The 20251-nt window shown below is 35.3% G+C and overlaps 1 protein-coding gene across 1 annotated transcript in view; it reads left to right on the forward strand.

Annotated features, from left to right (window-relative positions):
* Nucleotides 1-20251, forward strand: part of LOC142358614 (H(+)/Cl(-) exchange transporter 6-like) — a 197616-nt gene extending 177365 nt beyond the window's left edge. Inside the window, exons 18-19 of the mRNA XM_075410060.1 lie at nucleotides 8858-8983; nucleotides 19921-20251. Coding sequence (XP_075266175.1) covers nucleotides 8858-8983; nucleotides 19921-20016 — 222 coding nt within the window. The 3' untranslated portion in view covers nucleotides 20017-20251. The remainder of the gene's footprint in view (nucleotides 1-8857; nucleotides 8984-19920) is intronic.

Genomic DNA, 20251 nt, shown 5'->3' on the forward strand with positions numbered 1-20251 from the left:
GCTTTTATGTGTTGGCCTTCAAGACAAATGTGCCAGTACTAATTACTCAACCACCTTTCAAGTTTCTATGTAGAACGCAAACTCAATACAATATAATTCTTATGAGTTAAAAAATTTCAAACTTGTGACGATACCCTCTGATATTTCATTGTAAAAAATCAATAACGCGGATTTTCTTGAGGCAACGCAGATAGTTCAATTTTTTTGCTTTAGAAGCATAAAATGCATTTTACAGCACAGATCGGAGACGCTCAGTTTGTCGTTTCCATAAGTGAAAAATGTTTGATCCGAACAACAGTGATATTTATGATAAAACAGGAACTGATATCTTCCTAAAACACTGACTTTAGAAGAATTTCGAAAATTGACAAAAAAATAAAGGAAAAGTTTGTTTTGCTGCTAATAATGCCACTGAAAACAATTCTACTCAGAAATCGGCCACTGCAAAGAAACCTAAATTAATTCAAAAAGTCGACAAACACAAAATTTCTGATCAATTCAGAGAGCCTGATTGAAAAATGGTGGAAGCTATGTATGAACGTTCACCTGGTTACTTCAAGCAGTTTCAGAAAAACTGTGGGTTTCATATCTCTGAAGAAAAACCAAAGTCAACGTTTGCTAAAAGACAACGTGGAGTTTAATCTGCTAATCATTATCATATTTTGTTTGATGTGTCGGATGTTGCTAGAGACCTCTTAAAAAGAATTAAGTTTTATTTTGTTCCATGCTTATATAAAACTTTCAATTGATTCCTCTCGAATGAAAAGGAATTGGTGACAACTGTAAAGTTTTTCGTGAAGCTAGCTGTGGCATACAAAGATTTAACAGCACAGACGAAAGGTACACAACCAAAATTCAAAAGCGTTTACCTTATTTTGTCAATAATATTGGCTGCAAAGCTCCGCGGACAATTAGAGGTACTGCATTCAAAACTCTATGAATTGGCTTTTAGAAAAAGTCAAATCATTAATTGCAAACTGATCGATATTCTATTGAAACTCTTACGAGAGTTCACAATATTTTGCATGGTACTCATTCTGGTGCTTTCTGTCAAATAATGGATATCATTGTGAGCGATTATAGAGAATTGGAAATTGATAATGATATTTTTGCGTTCGCTTAGATTATGAGGAAAAAAAAGTTTTTGAAAAAAGAAAAATATTTCAATAGAAGAGTTAGCAATGTTAGAGCATCATATAAAGCACCAGACCTATCAAATCAACATCAATAATCTTTACAATTTATCTTCCACCAAAAAGGTAACGAGCAATACAATTGCAGTATAAGCCACAAGTTATTGAGTTTGGTTATTTACGTGGCTGGTTTCTTAGCAAATCATGCACAGTACGATTATTACCATCAGAGGATACAATTCTATTGTGCAAATATTTATAACAAATTAAATGTTGTCCTAGAAGATCTGCCGGAACACATTTTCTGTTTATTTTACAAAAAAGTGTCCAATGTGTTCCAATTTATTGAAAAGTTGATGCATTCATTAAAATGAAGTTGTAATGAGATAGATTAAGAGGGAAGTTGTCAGCTGCGAAGACACCCACAAACTTGTACTTTAATAGTTTACGTCCTTGAAGGAGGTTGATTACTTTGTTTTCATCCATCAATTTGCAAGAATATGGTTTTTGAAACATTCCCGGCGGATTCCATAGAAATTTTGTCTGCATTTTTACCAGTTATAAAAATTTTAATATGAATGGACAAAACGGCTGAAACTTAAGTTCAAATGAAATTGCACAATTGTTAAGTTCAGGGTGAACAAAATCACGTGACGCCTGCTGAGTGCTAATGAGACCAAACACCATAATAAAATGACTACTTTATTCAGACAAAATGATTCCCTGTCCCTTGTCAATATAGGATAAGTCTGACATTGTGTTGAAGTAAAATTGTTTTACGTAGTTGTTTTGATGTGGCTGTCAGCAACAGTTAGTCCATTTCGGTAAAAACAAATCAGCTGCAGATTAAATTTACGAAAATGGAACTGATTGAGCTGTTTACTTGCTAAAAAAGCTTCATGTGTGTTTCGACAAATAGCAAGACCTCGAATAGGCTCCATGCTGAATACATCTTCAGTGGAAGTCAGAAGAAATCAGTTATTGTTTCGAAGTAGTAGTACGCTGGATCGTAATTTTATTTCAATGGCAGAAACGACTTCATATCTCAACGTCATTTTTCACCTCATACAAACTAGCTTCTATAATTTTACTTTGTATGAATTTCCATCATCGTTGGAAATTATAACAAATTGCAAATAGAAAATTGCAGGATGACTCCACACAAAAGAAATTGATCGCATGTAACGAAAATTTACCGCTTTTTTCCACAAGAAATACATTCAGCAAATTGTCTAACCAAAGGTTTCCGTCTGCTAAGTTCAGCTCTTGCTATCGCTCCAGGATAATCCTTGTACGAATAAATTTTGTGAGCCAACCAAATAGCATTGAATCTTTGTTGCAAGACCATTCGATTTCAATGGATCTTTTGTGGGCATACCTTCTATTTGCATTTGAAATTTTAATCCGTTGGCTGATACAGTAGATTCAGAAAGAAAGAATGTAAAATTTTTTTGCACAAGTAGGGACCGTTTAATTTGGTTACGTCTGTTGCAGCTCCAGCTTCATATTTCAAATCGGCTTCAGAAGCATGAACTGTTTTTCTATTCTTTTTTAGCAGATCAGTAGAAATGTTTCTGTCTCCAGCAACTTTAAACACAAGCATGGCTCCCTTATAAATGCAAACTGGCCCTCCGTTTGGACCAAAAACTTCAACCAAAAGTTAAAACAAGTGCTGGTTTTTCAAATAAATCCAATGAACATTGTGTTGCCTCAAGTTGATGTTTCCCAAGTGAAAAACGTATTATCCGAGCAACAGTGAAAACCTATGATAAAGCAGGAACTTGTACCCTGCTATAATTATTCAAAACACTTGTCGAGAGTTTGAACTTTAGCAGAGAATAACTGTGACGTAAGGAGAATTTTGAAAATTGACAAAAAAGACCGGAAATATCCGTTAAGCTGCTTATAGCACCCCTGAAAACGGTTCTACTCAGAACGGGCCCGCTGCAAAGAAAACTAATTAAATTAAAAAGACGACAAACACACAATTTCCGACTAATTCAAAGATCCTTATAGAAAATGGTGGAAGCTATGTATGAATGTTCACTTGGTTATTTCAAGCAGTTTCATAAAAACTGTAGGTTTTATATCTCTGAAGAGAAACCAAATTAAAAGTTCTCTAAAAATGTTGGCATATGCAAGCACAAGGAACATGTCTTTTTAATAGCCGCACAGCAAAAGCTGGGGCTATTATTGTCCTTCTCTTGGTATTTTCTTTTCGTCGTCGCGATTTTTGTTACGACCATATGACGTTACAACCATATCAATTCTGCTTTTTGTTCATTCGTTCAAGCAATTTCGACTGAAGTGCGTGTGTGACGTCATTTTTCTATCTTAATGGGGCGAGTTTTTTGTTCTTTCGAGTGATTAAATTTTTGGTCACGCTTGACTCACCTCATTCTCAAAAATGACTCCCTCACTCTGAAATTGACTTTTAATTACTTTAATTCAAAGAGATAAGGCGAATTGGGTGTATGTCACTCTAAATGAAAGTTATTTGAGAGAAATTAAAAGAGGCAGCAAAAACTTATACAGATTTTTGTTCATAATATAACATATCAGCCTTCAACCAACAGACGAATTTTTTGGTCTGTATTTTTTACTGTATTTTTGAGACGGCTGATCTATGAAGCTATTGCGGCTATTTTGGTATGTTTTTTTCGATCTGTCGTATGTTGCTACCGAGTTTTCAAAAAGAACAAAACTTTATTCCGTTAAATTCTTATAAAAAACTTTCAATTGATTATTCTCAAATGGCGAAGACTAGGTGGCAACGGGAGAGATTTTCGAAAAAATGAAGCTAGCTGTGGAATACAACAATTTAACAGCACAGACAAAAGAGGACACAACCAATAATCAAAAGCGTTTACCCAATTTTGTCAATAAGATTGGCTGCAACACTCCGCGGACAATTGATAGTACTGCTTTTAAAACTCTAGAAAATGGCTTTAAGAAACAGTCAAAAGAACAATTGCAAACTGATCGATAGTCTATTGAAACTCTTAAGAGAGTTCACAGTATTTTGCATGGTCCTCATTCTGGTGCTTTCTGTCAAACAATGGATATCATTGTTAGTGATTATGGAGAATCGAAAATTGATAATTATATTTGTGCGTTCGCTTAGATTATGAGGAAAGAAAAAATTCGGAAGAAAAAATATTTCATTAGAAGATTCAGCAATGTTAGAGCATCATGTAAAACGCCAGACGTATCAAATCAACATTAATTATCTTGACAATTTATCTTCCATCAAAAAGGTAATGAGCAATATAATTACAAAATAAGCCACACGATTTTGGGTTTGGTTTTTTAGTTGTCTGGTTTCTTAGCAACTCATGCACAGTATGAATATAACCATCAGAGGATACAATTCTATTGTGCATATGATTTTAGGAAATTAGATGTTGTCCTAGAGGATCTGCCGGAACACATTTTCTATATTTTTTGACAAATAATTGTCCAATGTGTTCCAATTGGTTGAAAAGTTGATGCATTCGTTATAAAGAAGTTGTAATGAGATAGATTAAGAGGGAAGTTGTCAGCTGCGAAGGCAACCACAAACTTGTACTTTAAAAGTTTACTTCCTTGAACGAGGTTGATTATTTTGTTTTCATCCATCATTTTGCAAGAATATGATTTCTGAAACTCTCCGGGCTGATTCGATAAAAATTCTCCTCGCATTTTCACCAATTATAAAAATTTCAATATGACTGGGCAAAAAGGCTGAAACTTAAGTTCAATTAAAATTGCTCAATTGTTAAGTTCAGGATAAACAAAGTCATGTGACGCCTGCTGAGTGTTAGTGAGACCAATCACCATAAGGAAATGACTAGTGTATTTTGACAAAATTATTCCCTGTCCATTGTCAATATAGGCTAAGTCTGACAATGTATTGAAGTAAAATTGTTTTACGTCAGTTGTTTTGATGTGGCTGTCAGCAACAGGTAGTCCATTTCGGTAAAAACAAACCAGCTCCAGGTTAAATTTACGAAAATGGAACGGATTGAGTTGTTTGCTTGCTAAGAAAGCTTCATTTGTGTTAAGACAAATGGCAAGATGTCGAATGGGCTCCCTGCTGAATACTTTTTCAGTGGAATCCAGAGATGTTTTAGTTATAGTTTCTAAGTAATGGCGGTACGCTAGATATAAAAGTTTTTTATCATTCAACGCCAATTTTCTCACATACAAATTAGCTTTCAAAATTTTTCTGTATAATTTTTCAGTGTTGTCGGAATTTGAAACAAAATCATCATCTATTGATCGTCAAAGGGAAATTTACAGGGTGACTGTACACAAATTATGTTGATCGCTTTTAAATAAAATCTATCGCTACTTTTCCATAAGAAGTACATTCAGCAGATTGTCTAACCGAAAGTTTCCGTCTGTTTACTTCAGCTGTTGCTATCGCTCAAGCATTATACGCTCAAGCATCGTACGAATAACTTTGGCAAGCCAACCAAATACCTATTTCACTTTTGTTGTGAGACAATTCGGTTTCATTGGAACTTTTGTGGGCATAATTTCCAATTGCATTTGAAACCTTTTTTCCCTTGGCTGATGCTGTAGAGTCAGAAAAGAGTGAATGCATAACTTTTTTGCAGAAGTAAGAAGCATTTGTTTTTGTTACATCTGTTGCAGCTCCAGTGCTGCATTTCAAATCGGCTTCAGAAGCATAAACTACTTTGTATTTGATTTCTGTTTTTTTTTGTGGCAGATAAATAAAATTGTTTCTGTCTCCAGAAACCTCAAACTCAAGCATGAGTCCGTTAGGGCTGTAAACTGGCCCTACTTTTTGACAGATAATACCATCAAAAGTTAGAGGAAGCGCTGGGGTTTCAAATAAATCCAATAAAGTATGTGTTGCCTCTGTTGGTAGTATATTACCGATCACCTTTAACTTTGGCAAGAAATCCGACCGACTTCTTTTTAGCTGTTTACGTTTTGAAGTGACTACCTTTACTTTAGTGCTACTTTTTTCACAGTTTTGAAACTGAAAGTTTAGGTCGTCTACGATTCATTTTCTTTTGTCTCATTCGCAATGCCAAAGAGCCTCAACCTTGTTTTTTACTTTATTTGAAGTCGTGTTTTTCAGCGATTGCTTTGGAGATTTTTCTTTTCTGACAGCGTCCATTAACTCTGTTACGTTCTGTTACAGGAGTTCTTTTCAAATTCGTTTTGCTGCTGGTATAATTTTCTTGCAAGAGGTAGAGCGATTTTTCCAATGTCACTTGCTAAAGCTCCAAAGCCGTTACGTTTTTGCCTTTAGTGTCCAGAAAAACAAGGCAATGCAGTATTTCTATAGAAAATGGTTGAATCGTATTTGAAAGAAGGTTTTCATATTCCGAATTTGAAAAAAACATTATGCGTGTTAGTTCAAGCTCGCATACGCTACCGTTTTTCAATCGTTGTTTTGAATCAATGAATTGTAATAAAACCTTTGCATTGCCATCGTACTGAAACTGAAAAGTGTTTGTTTAAATGAATATCAAATGTTTTTCTGCGCAAATATGAGCTGGAATTTCAACCATAAAAGCCTTGGAATTATCTTTTTGCATCAATTTGTTTGCAATTTCGTCAATTTTGTACCCAAAGTGTGTTCCTAGTCCGTCAGGGAGGCCTTTGAAACCAATATCGCTTGGAATTTCATTGCTTAAAAAAGTAATTTCCTCCTATTTTCCAAAGCCAATTTCAAATTTATCAGAACTTTTAAATTCTCTGAATGAGAATTTTGGTAAATCAACAGTTCTTTTAATGGCAGCTTACAACTGTGGCACAGTATAAAAATTTTCTGGCATGAAAGATAATTGCTCGCCGTTGTATGGACGCTATTTGACATTTGCTCCAGAGCTATTCCGTTGTTGATCTTCAAGACCACTTAAAATGTAAGAAGTCAGCATCCCGTTTATGATGCGTTCTATATTATTTGGAAAAATAGCTTCACTTAAAGCATCTCGCCAGCCTCCCGGCAGTTGTATTTCACTATTGAAAAAAATCTAGAATGAAGTCAATGTGTTTCGATTGGAGATCTCCATTGAAGAAAATTTTTGTACTAAAAATTCATCTTCAAAACGTTTACTTGCCATTTTGCAGAGGAGATTCTCGTACTAATTGAAGTTCGGATTGGATAGAATATACCCTGAATATTTTTCAATATAGGTATCGGCGGGCAGTGTTAGCCAATAGAAATACAACAGTGCTTTTTAAGCACAATTTTTTTTCTTTTATTTTTCCGATAAATTGAAAGAGCGAAATCCACAGGTACAATGTTTAATCGGACGAAAATTTTTTTCAACTATGGGGCATAAAAGAGTGTCCAAATCTACTAATGCCTTCTGCAAAAGGGTTTGCAGTGATTCCGATTTCTCTTTTCATTTTGTATAGAATTTTCCCAAAGGAAAATAAGCTTAATTGCGATAAAGATTTGGGATAGAAACCAGGAAGGATAACTGCCAGTGCTAACAGATAAACCCTATAAGATTCTACTAACCCATGGATGAGATTTCCTCTCACCAGCGGAAGGTACATTGTATGGCACTGATGGTAGGAACAAGTTTGTGTCAGAATAGTTATTTCAGCAAATCGATATCTCTTTAATTATAAAATCGTTCTTTTTATCACGAAAACCGTCAAAATCAAAGACAACAGCTTCGAAATTTAACATTTCAGCAAATTAAACAATTTCCTTTTATGCATTTTCACATACAAGCAAAACGTTAGACCAGTTAGATAACCAATATAACCGTTTGTAATTGGACAAGGCAAAACATAATAATATCCAGGGTGTTTCTGACTGTGTTCTGCGTTAACCCTGAAGCGTCATGAAGTATATATTGTATGTAATCAAAAGATTTTATAAGACCTAAGGTAAGTTGTCTATACCTATTGAGCCACCATATTGTCTTAGCTTGAGAGCGGTTTCCAAGTTAACGTCTGGGTCCAAATAAGGACATGTAGCCCAATAATATACAAACCATTCACTATCATCTAGATAGGCAACTTTTATTTGTTCATAAATTTCATGACGGTTCTTCAAACCAATTGTGGCAAGAGAATTATTCATCTTTTCTAGTAGAGGCTTTATCTTAGAAAAGTTTCAAGTTAACAAAAAATCATTTTTGAGCGCTCTTTTATAGCGCAAAAACCATTTCAGACCATTTTAGGACCCAACTTTTTCCTCCACGTTATCTTTTTTTTATTTTTTCAATGTGTTTGACCCCCTACTTAGTATCTGAAAAAACTTAAGTGGACAAAAAATACGAGTTGAGTGTTCCTTCATAGTGTAAAATCCATTTCGTACAATTTTATGACTAAAAAACTGAAATTTTTCCAAGTTTGAGGCCATTGGTCTAAATGATGGGAAATTTTAAATATATTTTTTAAAATGCTATATTGGTACTCTAACAGGTCAGTAGTATATTTAACCACTCCAACAAACGGAAGCTGCCATTTGACTGTAGCAGGGGGTTAGGACCCACCCCCTACAAGAACTCAAGTTGACCAGAATCCTGATTTCTTTCGTAATGAAAATTCGTTCAAGTTTCAGCAGTCGGTGTAGTTTCAGCAGTCGGAGTCTACAGAAGACTGCTGAAACTTGAACAAAGTTTCCTTTCGACAGAAATCAGGATTTTGGTCGACTTGAGTTCTTGTGGGGGACTTGAGTTCTTACTACTCAAAGGTTTTCCCCTTCATTTCATACAGACTGACTGTATTGGTATTGGTTATAGGACCTGACTCCGTACATGAAGAGCAGTCCCTACATGGTGTCCCCTCACATGGTTGTCCCCAAGATATTCAACTTCTTCCGTACTATGGGACTGAGACACTTGCCAGTCGTCAACAGCATCGGAGAGGTCAGTCCCACCATATTCAATTCGTCTCATAGATTAATTATAGCATCATGAATCGTGCTATGCTATCAAACATATAATTGTTGACATTTTCTTTTATTTTTTGCAACTAAAGAAAAGAAAAAATGAGCAGAGAGATCGAAAGCAGCGATGATGTTATCATTCAAACAGAATGATCAGAGTTTTGATTCAATCATGTCAATCGTTATTTACTCTCAAACGAAGTTTGTAGCAATTTTAGTATCCGTCGGTCTTTTTAATTGCTCCGAAGAGACGCAATTACTGTAAACGTTTGTCTTTTTTATGCAAATTTTCCGCTTGACAATTTTTTGACTTTCCGGACAACTCTTCGGACACCCTTGACCCTCTACCTTTTGCGGGATCTAAATTTCTCTCTCATTCACAATATCAAGCGGCTGCAAACTCAATTGGCGGCAATTTAATACTAGAAGTCAAATGATAAGTGCGCCAAAACTGGTGCCAATTTTTCACTTTAAATTTTAATAGTGATATAAAACCTCATATATAACCTCATTATAGTGGTAAAAACCTCATAAAACATGATCGACTGTAATTTGTTAGACTCGTTTTTATTGTTCTGCTCTGAAATCTTTTTTGAGCAAAAAAAACTTTCAAAACGCCGAAAAAATAAATAATACTTACGAAACGCAGCTGTCAGCATCCCAAAATGTGCGTTTAAAACAAGTTTTTTTGCGGTATTATTTTAATTATTTTAGGTGGACCATTTTACCCCACTGTTTTGGTTTTTAAGTAATATCTTTATTTCTAATCACCAAAAATGTCCAATATAGCTTAAAATCATCATCATCGGCAGAACAATCTTAAGTTCTACAACAGATTGGGACAAGGAGAAGACCAACAGAGATAGAAATGTTGATGAAGCTTTTTGGGCCTATAACTCTTGAGTGCGCTACATATATTTTGAACAAATTATCCGTAAAATTTTTCCACCTTTTCAATGGAGTCCTTTTTTTAGTTGTTTATCGGCAATGGCATAAAACTCCAAATAAAAAACTTGTGTGTAGTCGTTTTACTTTACAAGAATACGTTTTGAACGATAAAGACAAAGAAAAAAGAGAGAACTTCATAAAACAGAGAACAGGATCCACAGAAAACGAATGTTGACGAAGCATTTTGAGACTATAGGTCTTGAATGCGCTACAAATACTTTGAATAAATTATCCGTAATTTGTTTGAACCTCTATCAATGAAGTGTCTTTTTTGAGTGTTTATCGGCCATGGCAAAAATTTCATAATGTAAAAACTTGTGTGCAGTCCTTTTACATAACCAGATTTTTTATTGACAAAAACAACAAAAAAGGTAGAAACCTCATAAAACAGCAAGGACGGTAATTTGTTAGATTCGCTCTTATTATCCTGCTCTGAAGTTTTTTCAGCAAAGAAACCTTCAAATTGCTGAACAATAAAACTGATTTAAGAAGCGCAGCTGTCAGCGACCCAAAATGGGCGTTCAGAACAAGTTTTATCCGACAATAATTTAGGTGACCCAATTTAATAATTTTTCATAACTTTTAACTAATATCTTTAGTTCTAATCACTTAAAGATGTCCAATAGAGTACAAAATTTTCATTGGCAGAACAGTTTTAAGTTATCAAACAGATAGTGACGAGGAGAAGACCTACAGAGAACCGAATGTTGACTAAGCATTTTTAGCCTATAAGACTTGAGTGCACTACAAATACTTTGAACGAATCATCCGTAAATTTCTTAAACCTTTCTCAAGGAAGTCTTCTTTCGTGTTTATCGGCCATGGCACAAAATTCCTAATGTTTAAACTTGTGTGTAGTCCTTTCACATTACCAGAATTTTTTTATTTACAAAAACAAAAAAATGTACAAAACTCATAAACCAGTAGTTATAGTAATTTGTTTCTTTTCTTAACCTGCTCTGAAGTATTTTTTGAGTAAGGAAACAATTAAATTAGTGAAAAAACTTGGTTACGAAGCCCAGCTGTCAGCGGATCACAATGAGCATTCAAATCAGGTTTTACTCGACATTGTTTTTAGGTGGCCCACTCTACCCCTTCTCTTGTTTATTAAGTAATATCTTTGGATGTAATCTCCAAAAAAGGCCCAATATAGCCCAATATGATAATCGGCAGAACAGTCCAATATAACTAACAGATTGCGACGAGGAGAAGACCAGTAGAGATTGAAATTTTGACGAAGCATTTTTGCCTATAACTCCTGAGTGCTCTACACATACTTTCAACACATTATCCGTAAAAGTTTCAAACGCTTTTGAATGGAGTCAGTTTTTGAGTGTTTGCCAGCCCAGTTATAAACTTTTATTTGCAAAACATTGTGTGTAGCCTTTTTACATTACCAGAATTTTCTATATAACAAAAACAAAGAAAAAAGTGTACAAAACTAATAAATTATTAAACAAGGTAATTTGGTAGGTTCTATTTTTATTCTCTTGCTATGAAGTTTGTTAAGCAAAAAAAACTAACAAATTGCTAAAAATTGAATTTAATTTACGGAGCGCAGCTGTTACTTCTTTAAAAAAACATTAAAAACAAGTTTTCTGTGACATTAATTTAGGTGGCCCGCTTTACTTTTTTCGTTTTAAGTAATATCTTTTGCTCTAATCGCTGAAATATATTAAATGAAAGCATCATTGAGAGAAGAGATTTAGTTTCTAAAATATATTGGGACGAGTAGAAGACCCACAGAGGTTGGAATGTTGACAAAGCATTTTGGGCCTATAACTCTTTAGTGCGCTATATATATATATATATATATATATATATATATATATATATATGTATATGCATCTTGATTGACTTATGCGCAACTGACAAAGGTCAGGAAACCGGTAAAATTTATTTGATTTTTTCTAGGTTTCAACACTTAAACAAGACTAAGCGTTAAAAAGTCTCTTTTTTCGTGCTCATTTCAAGACGTTTCAATTAAACAACCAAAAAACAGCCTGCGAAAAAACTTTCCGAGACAAATTTTTCAAAAAAAAAATTGCGTGACTTTTCACCACATGAGAAAGAATCGAGTGATTTCACACGAGAAAATTTTAGAGTGGTGATGGATGTTCTTCGTTTGCAAAGTACTTTATGCATCCCCCAGTTGAAGATCACGTGCCATAACATAGTAACTCATTCTGTCAAAAATTTTCAATGGTCTCTGCGGGCGTAAATAATATGCACCCACTAAGCTGGAGGAGGGCACCCACTAAGCTGGAGGAGGGCACAAGAGCTTGATATTATCAAAATAAAAAAACTATGGCTCAGTTTTTCGTACCTTCTGGAGTTAGAAGTTCTGCAATCATCAGTTCGCTAGCCAGTTTTTAATTTTCAGGATCTTTTCCGTTTGTGCCCCAACAGTAAGTGTAGATTGATACAGGGACTAATAGCGAAGTTTTTAAAAGCAATAATGCTAAGACTCGAGAGGTTAAGGGTTTGAAGCGGGCCCTATTCTTATGTTTTTGCGTTCACGAAGAAAAACGGATCTTTTCCGTTTGTGCCCCCCAGAACGTTTTGCGCCCCCCAGTTACGGAGCACATGCCATTACATAGTAAAACAGCTTGTAAAAATATGGCAGGTGGGTCTGGGGTGCAAATAATATGCGCCAACTAAGCTGGGGGCACTACCGGAAAATATCCAGAAAAATTTATTTAAGCTGCAGCACCTGAATTAGATTGCCCCGCTTGTCGTTTATAAGTAAATTGCCCGACGTTGGTCAATTTCTGTTTAAATGAAGTAATTAAGAGGAAATCATTATCTTTTCCGTTTGTGCCCCCCCCCCCCCCCAGAACGCTTTGCGTCCCCCGATTACGGAGCACGTGCCATTACATAATAAATCTGATTTTTTCCGTGTGTGCCCCCCAGCTTAGTGGTAGCATATTATTTGCAACCCCCAGAAGCACGTGCCGTATTTTTACATAATGATTTAACAAGTAATGACACGTGCTCTGTAGCTGGGGGGAGCATAACGTACTGTGGGGACATAAACGGAAAAAATCCGGAAATCAAATGCCGCACGTGGCAGAAAGTGTTTAGGTCCAACTGCTAAAAAAAATCATGCATCATATTGAAAGAGAGCACGAAAATTAGGCGCGAAAAACTTTTGCGCTGGGCAATCGACATTTTCTAAGTCAAGTGCGGCTTTTTCAAAACAATCACTTAGTTTTTACTCGTATTATCATCCAACCGTGATTGCTTAAATTATCTACGCTAAAAGTAGTACGTTGTGAATCTTTTTGACCATTTGAATCACATAGTGGAATTAGAGATTCGATATTGAGCTGTTTTTGCCATTTGGGCACATCTTTAGCATTTGATCAGTTTGTTTGGTTAAACTATAAGGTTATAGTTGTTTCGGTTAATTGTTTTTAATTTGATTGAAGTTAATTTTGAGGTATATTTGCTGCAGAAAATGTAGTAATTTTTCCTCGAGAATTTCTTTTGCTCGATTTTTCTCTGTATGTAAGGCTTCTGTTGGTATTGCAGTTGTGCAGACAATTCTTCAGAAGTTTCAAAATTTGTTGTTATTAAACGACATCAGCCTCACAAAGTCTAACTTTCATCCGCTCTTTTTAATTGCTCTCAAACGAAGTTTGTGGCAATTATATTAGTCCTGTTGGTCTTTTTTTATGCGATTTTTCGCTTGACCGATTTTTCGTCTGACGGTTTTGAATTTTCGTCCTCAAAAACGGGATAAATAGGTAGCGCCCTGCGGGCATTAAGTGCTCTCAGAGCCTTTCAGCTCTGTTTCAGCTCAAACTGTTTTGGAGACTTATACTTATGTTGTGAAGGGCGGTTCTTAGAGGTTGACGTTGACGACACCCCCCCCCCCCCCCAGTGTTGACCCCCCCGCCCTCTGTTGCTCCCACCCCCCACCGCACTGTTGCTCCCCCCACCCCACTTTTGCCCCCACCCCCACCTCACTGTTGCTCCTCCCCACCCCACTCTTGCCCACCCTACTCCCATTACACCTCTGGTGTACACCCCCCCCACCTCCCGTTGCTACTGACGAACAACCGATCGCTAAAAACACGCCATTTTATACTAATTTTCAAACATTTTTTCAAGTTCTTTGAAAATTTTTGTCATTTTTTGTGTTTTTTCAGCCCTAGGTGTCAAGAAATCTCCTCTAGGGTTTTATATTAGGTTACTGCATAGTTTCTAGTGGTAATGGAATGGTTTCAACATTTTAACATCACGAATTTTAGCCTTTTCTAGACAAAAAGTGCAGCAAAATTTTCCAATCTTTGACATTTAATTTTTATTATCCACTTCTTTCCGGACGCAGGGTCCAGAAAACGTTCTTAGGGGTTTGATAATGAGTTACTGAAACACTTTTATTTACCATGGAACAGCTTTCAATTTTTTAATATTACAAATTTCATCAATTTTTAAAAATAAAACTTGCACTTTTTTCAAGTTTTTGTTGGTTTTTGGAGTTTCTCAAGACTCGAGAAAGCTCCTCTAGGGTTCAAAAGTAGGTACTGTAAAAATTCTAAAAGTAATGAATTGTTTTTTGAGATTTAACACCACGAATTGTGGCATTTTTGTAAACAAAACTTGCAATTTTTAAGTTTTTTTAACATATATTGTCAGTTTATTATCGCTATTAATAAAGTTACTGAAAAATCTTTGTTGGCCATGGATTAGTTACAACTTTTATCACAAATTTGAGCAGTTTTTTTGCAACTTCTAATTTTCTTCAAGTTTTTTGAATTTTTTTTTTCATTTTCTTGGTTAATACAACCTTACAGGCCACATAACCTCCTCTAGTGTTTGAGCCGAGGTTACTGCATAGCTTCTATATGTAATGGAAGGTTTTTCAAGATTTTAAGATCAGCAATTTTTAAAATTAATTTTTATCATTTTTTTCCGGCACCAGGGTCCTAGGGATCTCCTCCAAGGCTTCATGAAAAATTGTCGCATAGTTTCTAGATTCATGGAATTGTTATCATTATTTTAATGACTCCAGCTTTAGCACTTTTTAGATAAAGTTTATTTTTTTTTAGTTTTCGAAAAATTATCATCTCGTTCCAAGTTTATGGATGTTTTTGAGCCAGTAAACCTCATTAAAGCTTGAAATAGTGATACTGGATAGTCTCTTGAGACAATAAAATGGTTTTGAAGATTTTAATGTCTTGAATTTTTGCAAGGTTTCGTTAAAATTTGCTATTGTTTTTGAAGTTTTTGAGTGTTTTTGTCCTTTTCTGAGTATAACTGTCATTACTGGGCAACGAAGTTTTTCAAGTCTTGCAGATGGGTTACTTGACATAATTCAGGAGAGAAAAAAAATAGTTTTGAACATTTTCACTGCGAAATCTGGAAGCTTTTCTTTTAAATTTGCGATATTTTGCAAATATCAGTTTTCTGTTTGATTTGTTTAACAAAGAAAGAAAACTAAAAGTTGAAGCGTTGAATCAAGCTAACGCTACCTTCAATAGACCATGGCTAGCTACTGACGAAGCCAACCGCTCGCCGGTCGTTTGAGAGCAATTCGTCCGACGTTTGTCGGTTATGTTTTTAATGCTTTTTTAATCAAGTTTTCGATTTGAATCAGTCACGCCTTCCACGTTCGGCTTCTGACTTACCTCAGTCCTTTGTTCATCTGATTGGAAGTTAGAATTCGCTGAGCAACCTTACGCAATTACATTCAAGGTCAAAAGATGGAATCAAAGGTATAGGGATAAACCAATGAGGACATCAACTGTAATTCTTTGTTCAAGTGTCAAATTAAACTGTGTTTTTAATTTTTTTGCTGAGTATTTTCCTAAAAGTTTTTGCTAATCATTTTCAGGTCTAGTTTTTTGTTTAATAGGCGCCGTCAACCTTCAAACTTTCACAAGGTTATAATTAAGCGCTCGTTTTTTTATCTTTGACATTTTTTGTTTCACATCAATCACAACTTCCATGTGTGTTTCCTGACTTTCCTCACTCATTTTTGTTTCAACTGAAAAAAGAAGTTGAGAATTTCAGCAAATATCCGCAAATACGTCGAGGGTCAAAAATAGAAAAAAACGGGATCAAACAAAATCGCCCAAGCAATAATATAGGACGGTAAACATCAACTGAGATACAACCTATCCCCCATACTAGCCCAAACACCCCACACACATCTCTCACCTGCTCCCCATCCTAGGGAGGGATCAAGTGCAGACAAAAACTGACGTGTGACCAATTTTTCAGTTTGTGAGAGGAAAATTTTTCAGCGTGCGTTATTTTGACTTCTGTTCTCAGTGTTTAAAATCTGCCAACAGCCTCTCAAAGGCTGACGGCGCTTGCTTAATATAGAGCGGTTTTTTCTTAACAATTGAAAGAACTTGAATTGCATTACGGCGCTGTCTTTTTCTTTTTTGAGATCTGTTTCACACATTTTCATGTCATTCGAAGTCAAAGTTAAATTGTGATTTTGTCACACCAAAACAGGGATTAGATTTGCACCAAAACATGAATTATTTTGCGGCGGAAAGTTTTGTCAGTCGACTTTAAGCTACAGTGAAAAATGGAGTTAGAACAGAAAATCCTTTTCTCGATAGTGTTTTTTGGCATGCCGCAATTTGACTTTGATATTTTTTTCGTTTTTCGAGCGTTCTCATTGTTTTATTTTCTAAACGGTTGTCGTAATTCATTCTTCAATTCACCTTTCGATCACGTTTTTTGCTTTACATAAGTCACGAGTTTTACTTTTGACTACTGACTTACCTCAGTAACTGTTTCAAATGAATGATTTCATAACTCTTTCACTCATTGATATACGCAGTATAGTGAAAACGGTGAACGTCAATAGAGCAAAAATATCGGAAAGTGTATAAACCGAGAAAGCTCGGCCATGCAGTCATAGTGAAATTGATTATCAATGTTCTTTAGAGCATTTTTCAGCTTGCAATAGTATTAAGCTTATTAAACTTTTGTTTATAGGCCGCGTTACGTATAGTTTTAGAATCTAACTGAAACTGAACACCAAATTAGAACACTTTTGACACTTAGAGAAAACTCTGTCCGTTTATATCTCTTATTTTTTTCTATTTCAATCGCGATATGAGTTAAAGGGGTCAACGGTGGCTAGTTTATATAATCAGTGAATGGAAATTCTTTCTTTAAAATGGTCTTTTGTGGTAGTAAGTTAATGTTCAGTTTATAAAGCGGCTTTGGCGCACATGCTACAAGAAAAAAAAGCGGATATTTCCTTTCATCACTTAGACAGAAACAATCGGTTTTTAGCTAATTTAATTGACCGTTACGTTTCAAGAATCATGAGGAAGATTGAAAGGATACAGCCAATACTAGGCATCCAAGAGGTAAACCTTCTTTCTCGCTTTGGCCAACCTGTTGTTCAGATGTTTAATTGCTCTTAAACGCAGTTCATAGCAATTATTATAAACGTGTGTGTTTTTTTCTATGCAAATTTTTCGCTTGAAAATTTTGCGCTGTTCTTCTAGAACGTTCTTTGACTTCTCAAGTGACTTTTTCACGCTTTCGTTCATCATTTTTGAATGATCTTTAGTGCTCCGAAGTAAAGCTTGTTGCTAATATAAAATCGGTTGCAGCATAGAAAACTTTAGTGACTCGTAGCGCAGTGGTTAGTAGGAGTGGGTACGGATCTTGAGGTCGGTGGTTCGAATCCCGCTGGGGTGGAGGTTTTTTGCACCCATAAAGAAAAATTGATCTATACTAAAGACCATTAATTAAATCGCCTCGCCTGTCCTTCAAGAGCAATTCTTCCGACATTTGTCGGTTTATGTTTTTAACGCTTACCATTGGAATCTAAGTTAAAATTTTAGCTCTCTACGCACCCAAGAACCCGCTAAGATACACATAACGCCAATTTGTTTATAGGGATATTGATATTTGTTAAAAACCAATTTATTTTCAAATATCGACTTACGTCCGCTCTAAGTTGCACAAATTAAAACAAACGTTTTGCAAAAAACCCAAGAACATTTATATCCTAGATACTTACTTATTGGAGAGGTGAGAGCTTGAGTTAGAGTAGGGTCCTGCAGACAACTGAACAGTTGTAGCTTAATAAAAAATTGTTGTAATTTTATAACAAGAAATTTTGAAGACATCTGCCTAGCTGTTGGAAACAAACGTTGTGTTCAAAATCACCAGGTGTTTTCGGCTATCCTCGAATGGCCAAATTTACTAAAATAAAAATGCCGCACTCAGGTAAAAAAAAAACTTTTTCCAAAAGAGTGTGTTTCGTTAGGCTAAATTACCTTGCCCATAGTGTCGTTTGAGTTTGATATCAAATCCAATAATGTTGGCCCGGGATTTTAAATTTTATTTCGAAGGTTTTTATTAATAGCCACCTCAGCTTCTCAGTCGGCTATGTTTATAAAGGTTCGAAGAATTGTAATGGAGCGCTGTCTTTTTTATATATAGCTGCGAAACTGTAAGCTGACTGTAGCTATATTGCGGTGCTCTTGGCTTTTGATAGCCGCATCAACTTCTCAGCCGGCTACTATAGCGCTCCTATTTTTTTTAAAAGCAAAGAATTTGAATTGCATTGGGGCGCTGTGTTTTTTTGAGATCTGTTCACACATTTTCATTATTTTTGAAGTCAATTTGGAGAAGTGATTTTAGTCACGCTTAAGCCGGAAGTGCAGCAAAAAGCGAGTGGTTTTGGGGCGTGAAATTTTTAACTCTAACTTTAAAGTGGAGTGAGACAACGGTGTTTGAACAAAAATTTGCTTTCTCGCTATTGATTTTCTGTTCACATGCGGCAATTTCACTTTGATTTTTATGGTTTTTCAATTTTTCGGATCTGATTTTTTTTCTTAATTGTTTTCCAATTCCATTCATAGTTCATTCTAGACCTAGCTTTTTTTTTGTTTAAACCGAATTTCACTTTTTCGCTAATGGTTTTTTGTGCGCATGTTGGATTTTAACTTTGATTTTCTGTTTTTTTTTAAATTTTTGATCTGAATTTTTTTAGAAATTGTTTTCCCAGTTCACTCATAGTCCCTGCTAAGTCTATTTTCTGTTTATTCAATGAAAACTTTTTAAACTTTTTTAGACTTGTCCTGCTATGTTTTTTTACTTCGTGGAACAAAAATTTTTCGCTTTACCTTAGTTCACAGCTTGTTCAACATTTTTCGTGAAATCTTTTTGTCTTCTCTAGTCTAGCTTCACTCTTCTCTCATTCTGCTAAAAGTGTCTTTAGACAGCAGTTACTCAGCAAAGTAATTCAAAATGAACAGAGTCAGTATCAAAAAATGAAATCAGAAATAGAAACGGGATAAACCCATAAAGCCCAGTTTTAGATGCCCGTTACTCGAACTTTGTTCTTATAAGTCTTAGTTACCATCTCTAATGCTTAATGGTATTGATACTAGCTCCTGTATCCTCTCCCTATGAAACAGGCGTTTTTTCAACTAAAAAATGACATCAAAATAGTTTGCACTTTAAAATCGTTTTTCTACAAAAATCTTCTACAATTTTTTTTTTATTTTTTTCTCTTTCAATCCCAATCGTGTGGTTATGGGAATCCACGGCGGCTATTTTCCGGCAATCTGCCGGGTATGTTTCATTTTGAGCGTTTTCGCCGCAGCTTTTTATCACATTAAGTGCATCAAAGTGATGAGTGAAGATCTCTTTACCCAGATCTGTCCGTCATGCTTCATGTTTTGGAAGCTGAGCACTAACAATTTTTGTTATACTAATGATTCTCAATGGATTGTAAATGTTAGTTCTATATAATTTGCATTTGAGTCCCCATTATTTACTTCATGCTTCTTCTTTCAATCGTACTATGACTTTTAATGAAGTTGTTTTGTAATTTTGAGCATCGAATGGTTGCCGGTCTCTCATCTTTCCCAAATTTGCAACAAGTAGGTCAAAATTGGTCTAAGAGCTGCATTTCAATATAGCCAATTTTAGTTGTCCACATGTTTATTAAGCGGGTGAGTATTTGTTCTATAGATTGTGGGCATCATCACCAGGAGTGATCTGACACACCAGGCTCTCTTGCACACTCTCTCCCACAAACTGTCCAACATTGCAACATCCCCAAATTAGGCAAGTCAGATCCAAATAGAGGGGATTGAGAGATTTGTTTCCATCTAATTGTAGCACTATCGGATGCAAAATCAACTGGCCCAAGCACTTGAGTTGTATAGCAAGCCTCAACAATTCAACAAAACATTCAATGTATATGTATTTTTTAATATATGAATTCTGTTGTACCACGTATCTTATCCTAACACATTTATTTAATTATATCCACAATACTAAATTTGAAAATTGATTATGA

The sequence above is a fragment of the Convolutriloba macropyga genome, chromosome 2, assembly GCF_964194025.1.
Source record: "Convolutriloba macropyga chromosome 2, txConMacr16.3, whole genome shotgun sequence".
In the NCBI taxonomy this organism is placed as follows: Eukaryota; Metazoa; Xenacoelomorpha; order Acoela; family Convolutidae; genus Convolutriloba; species Convolutriloba macropyga.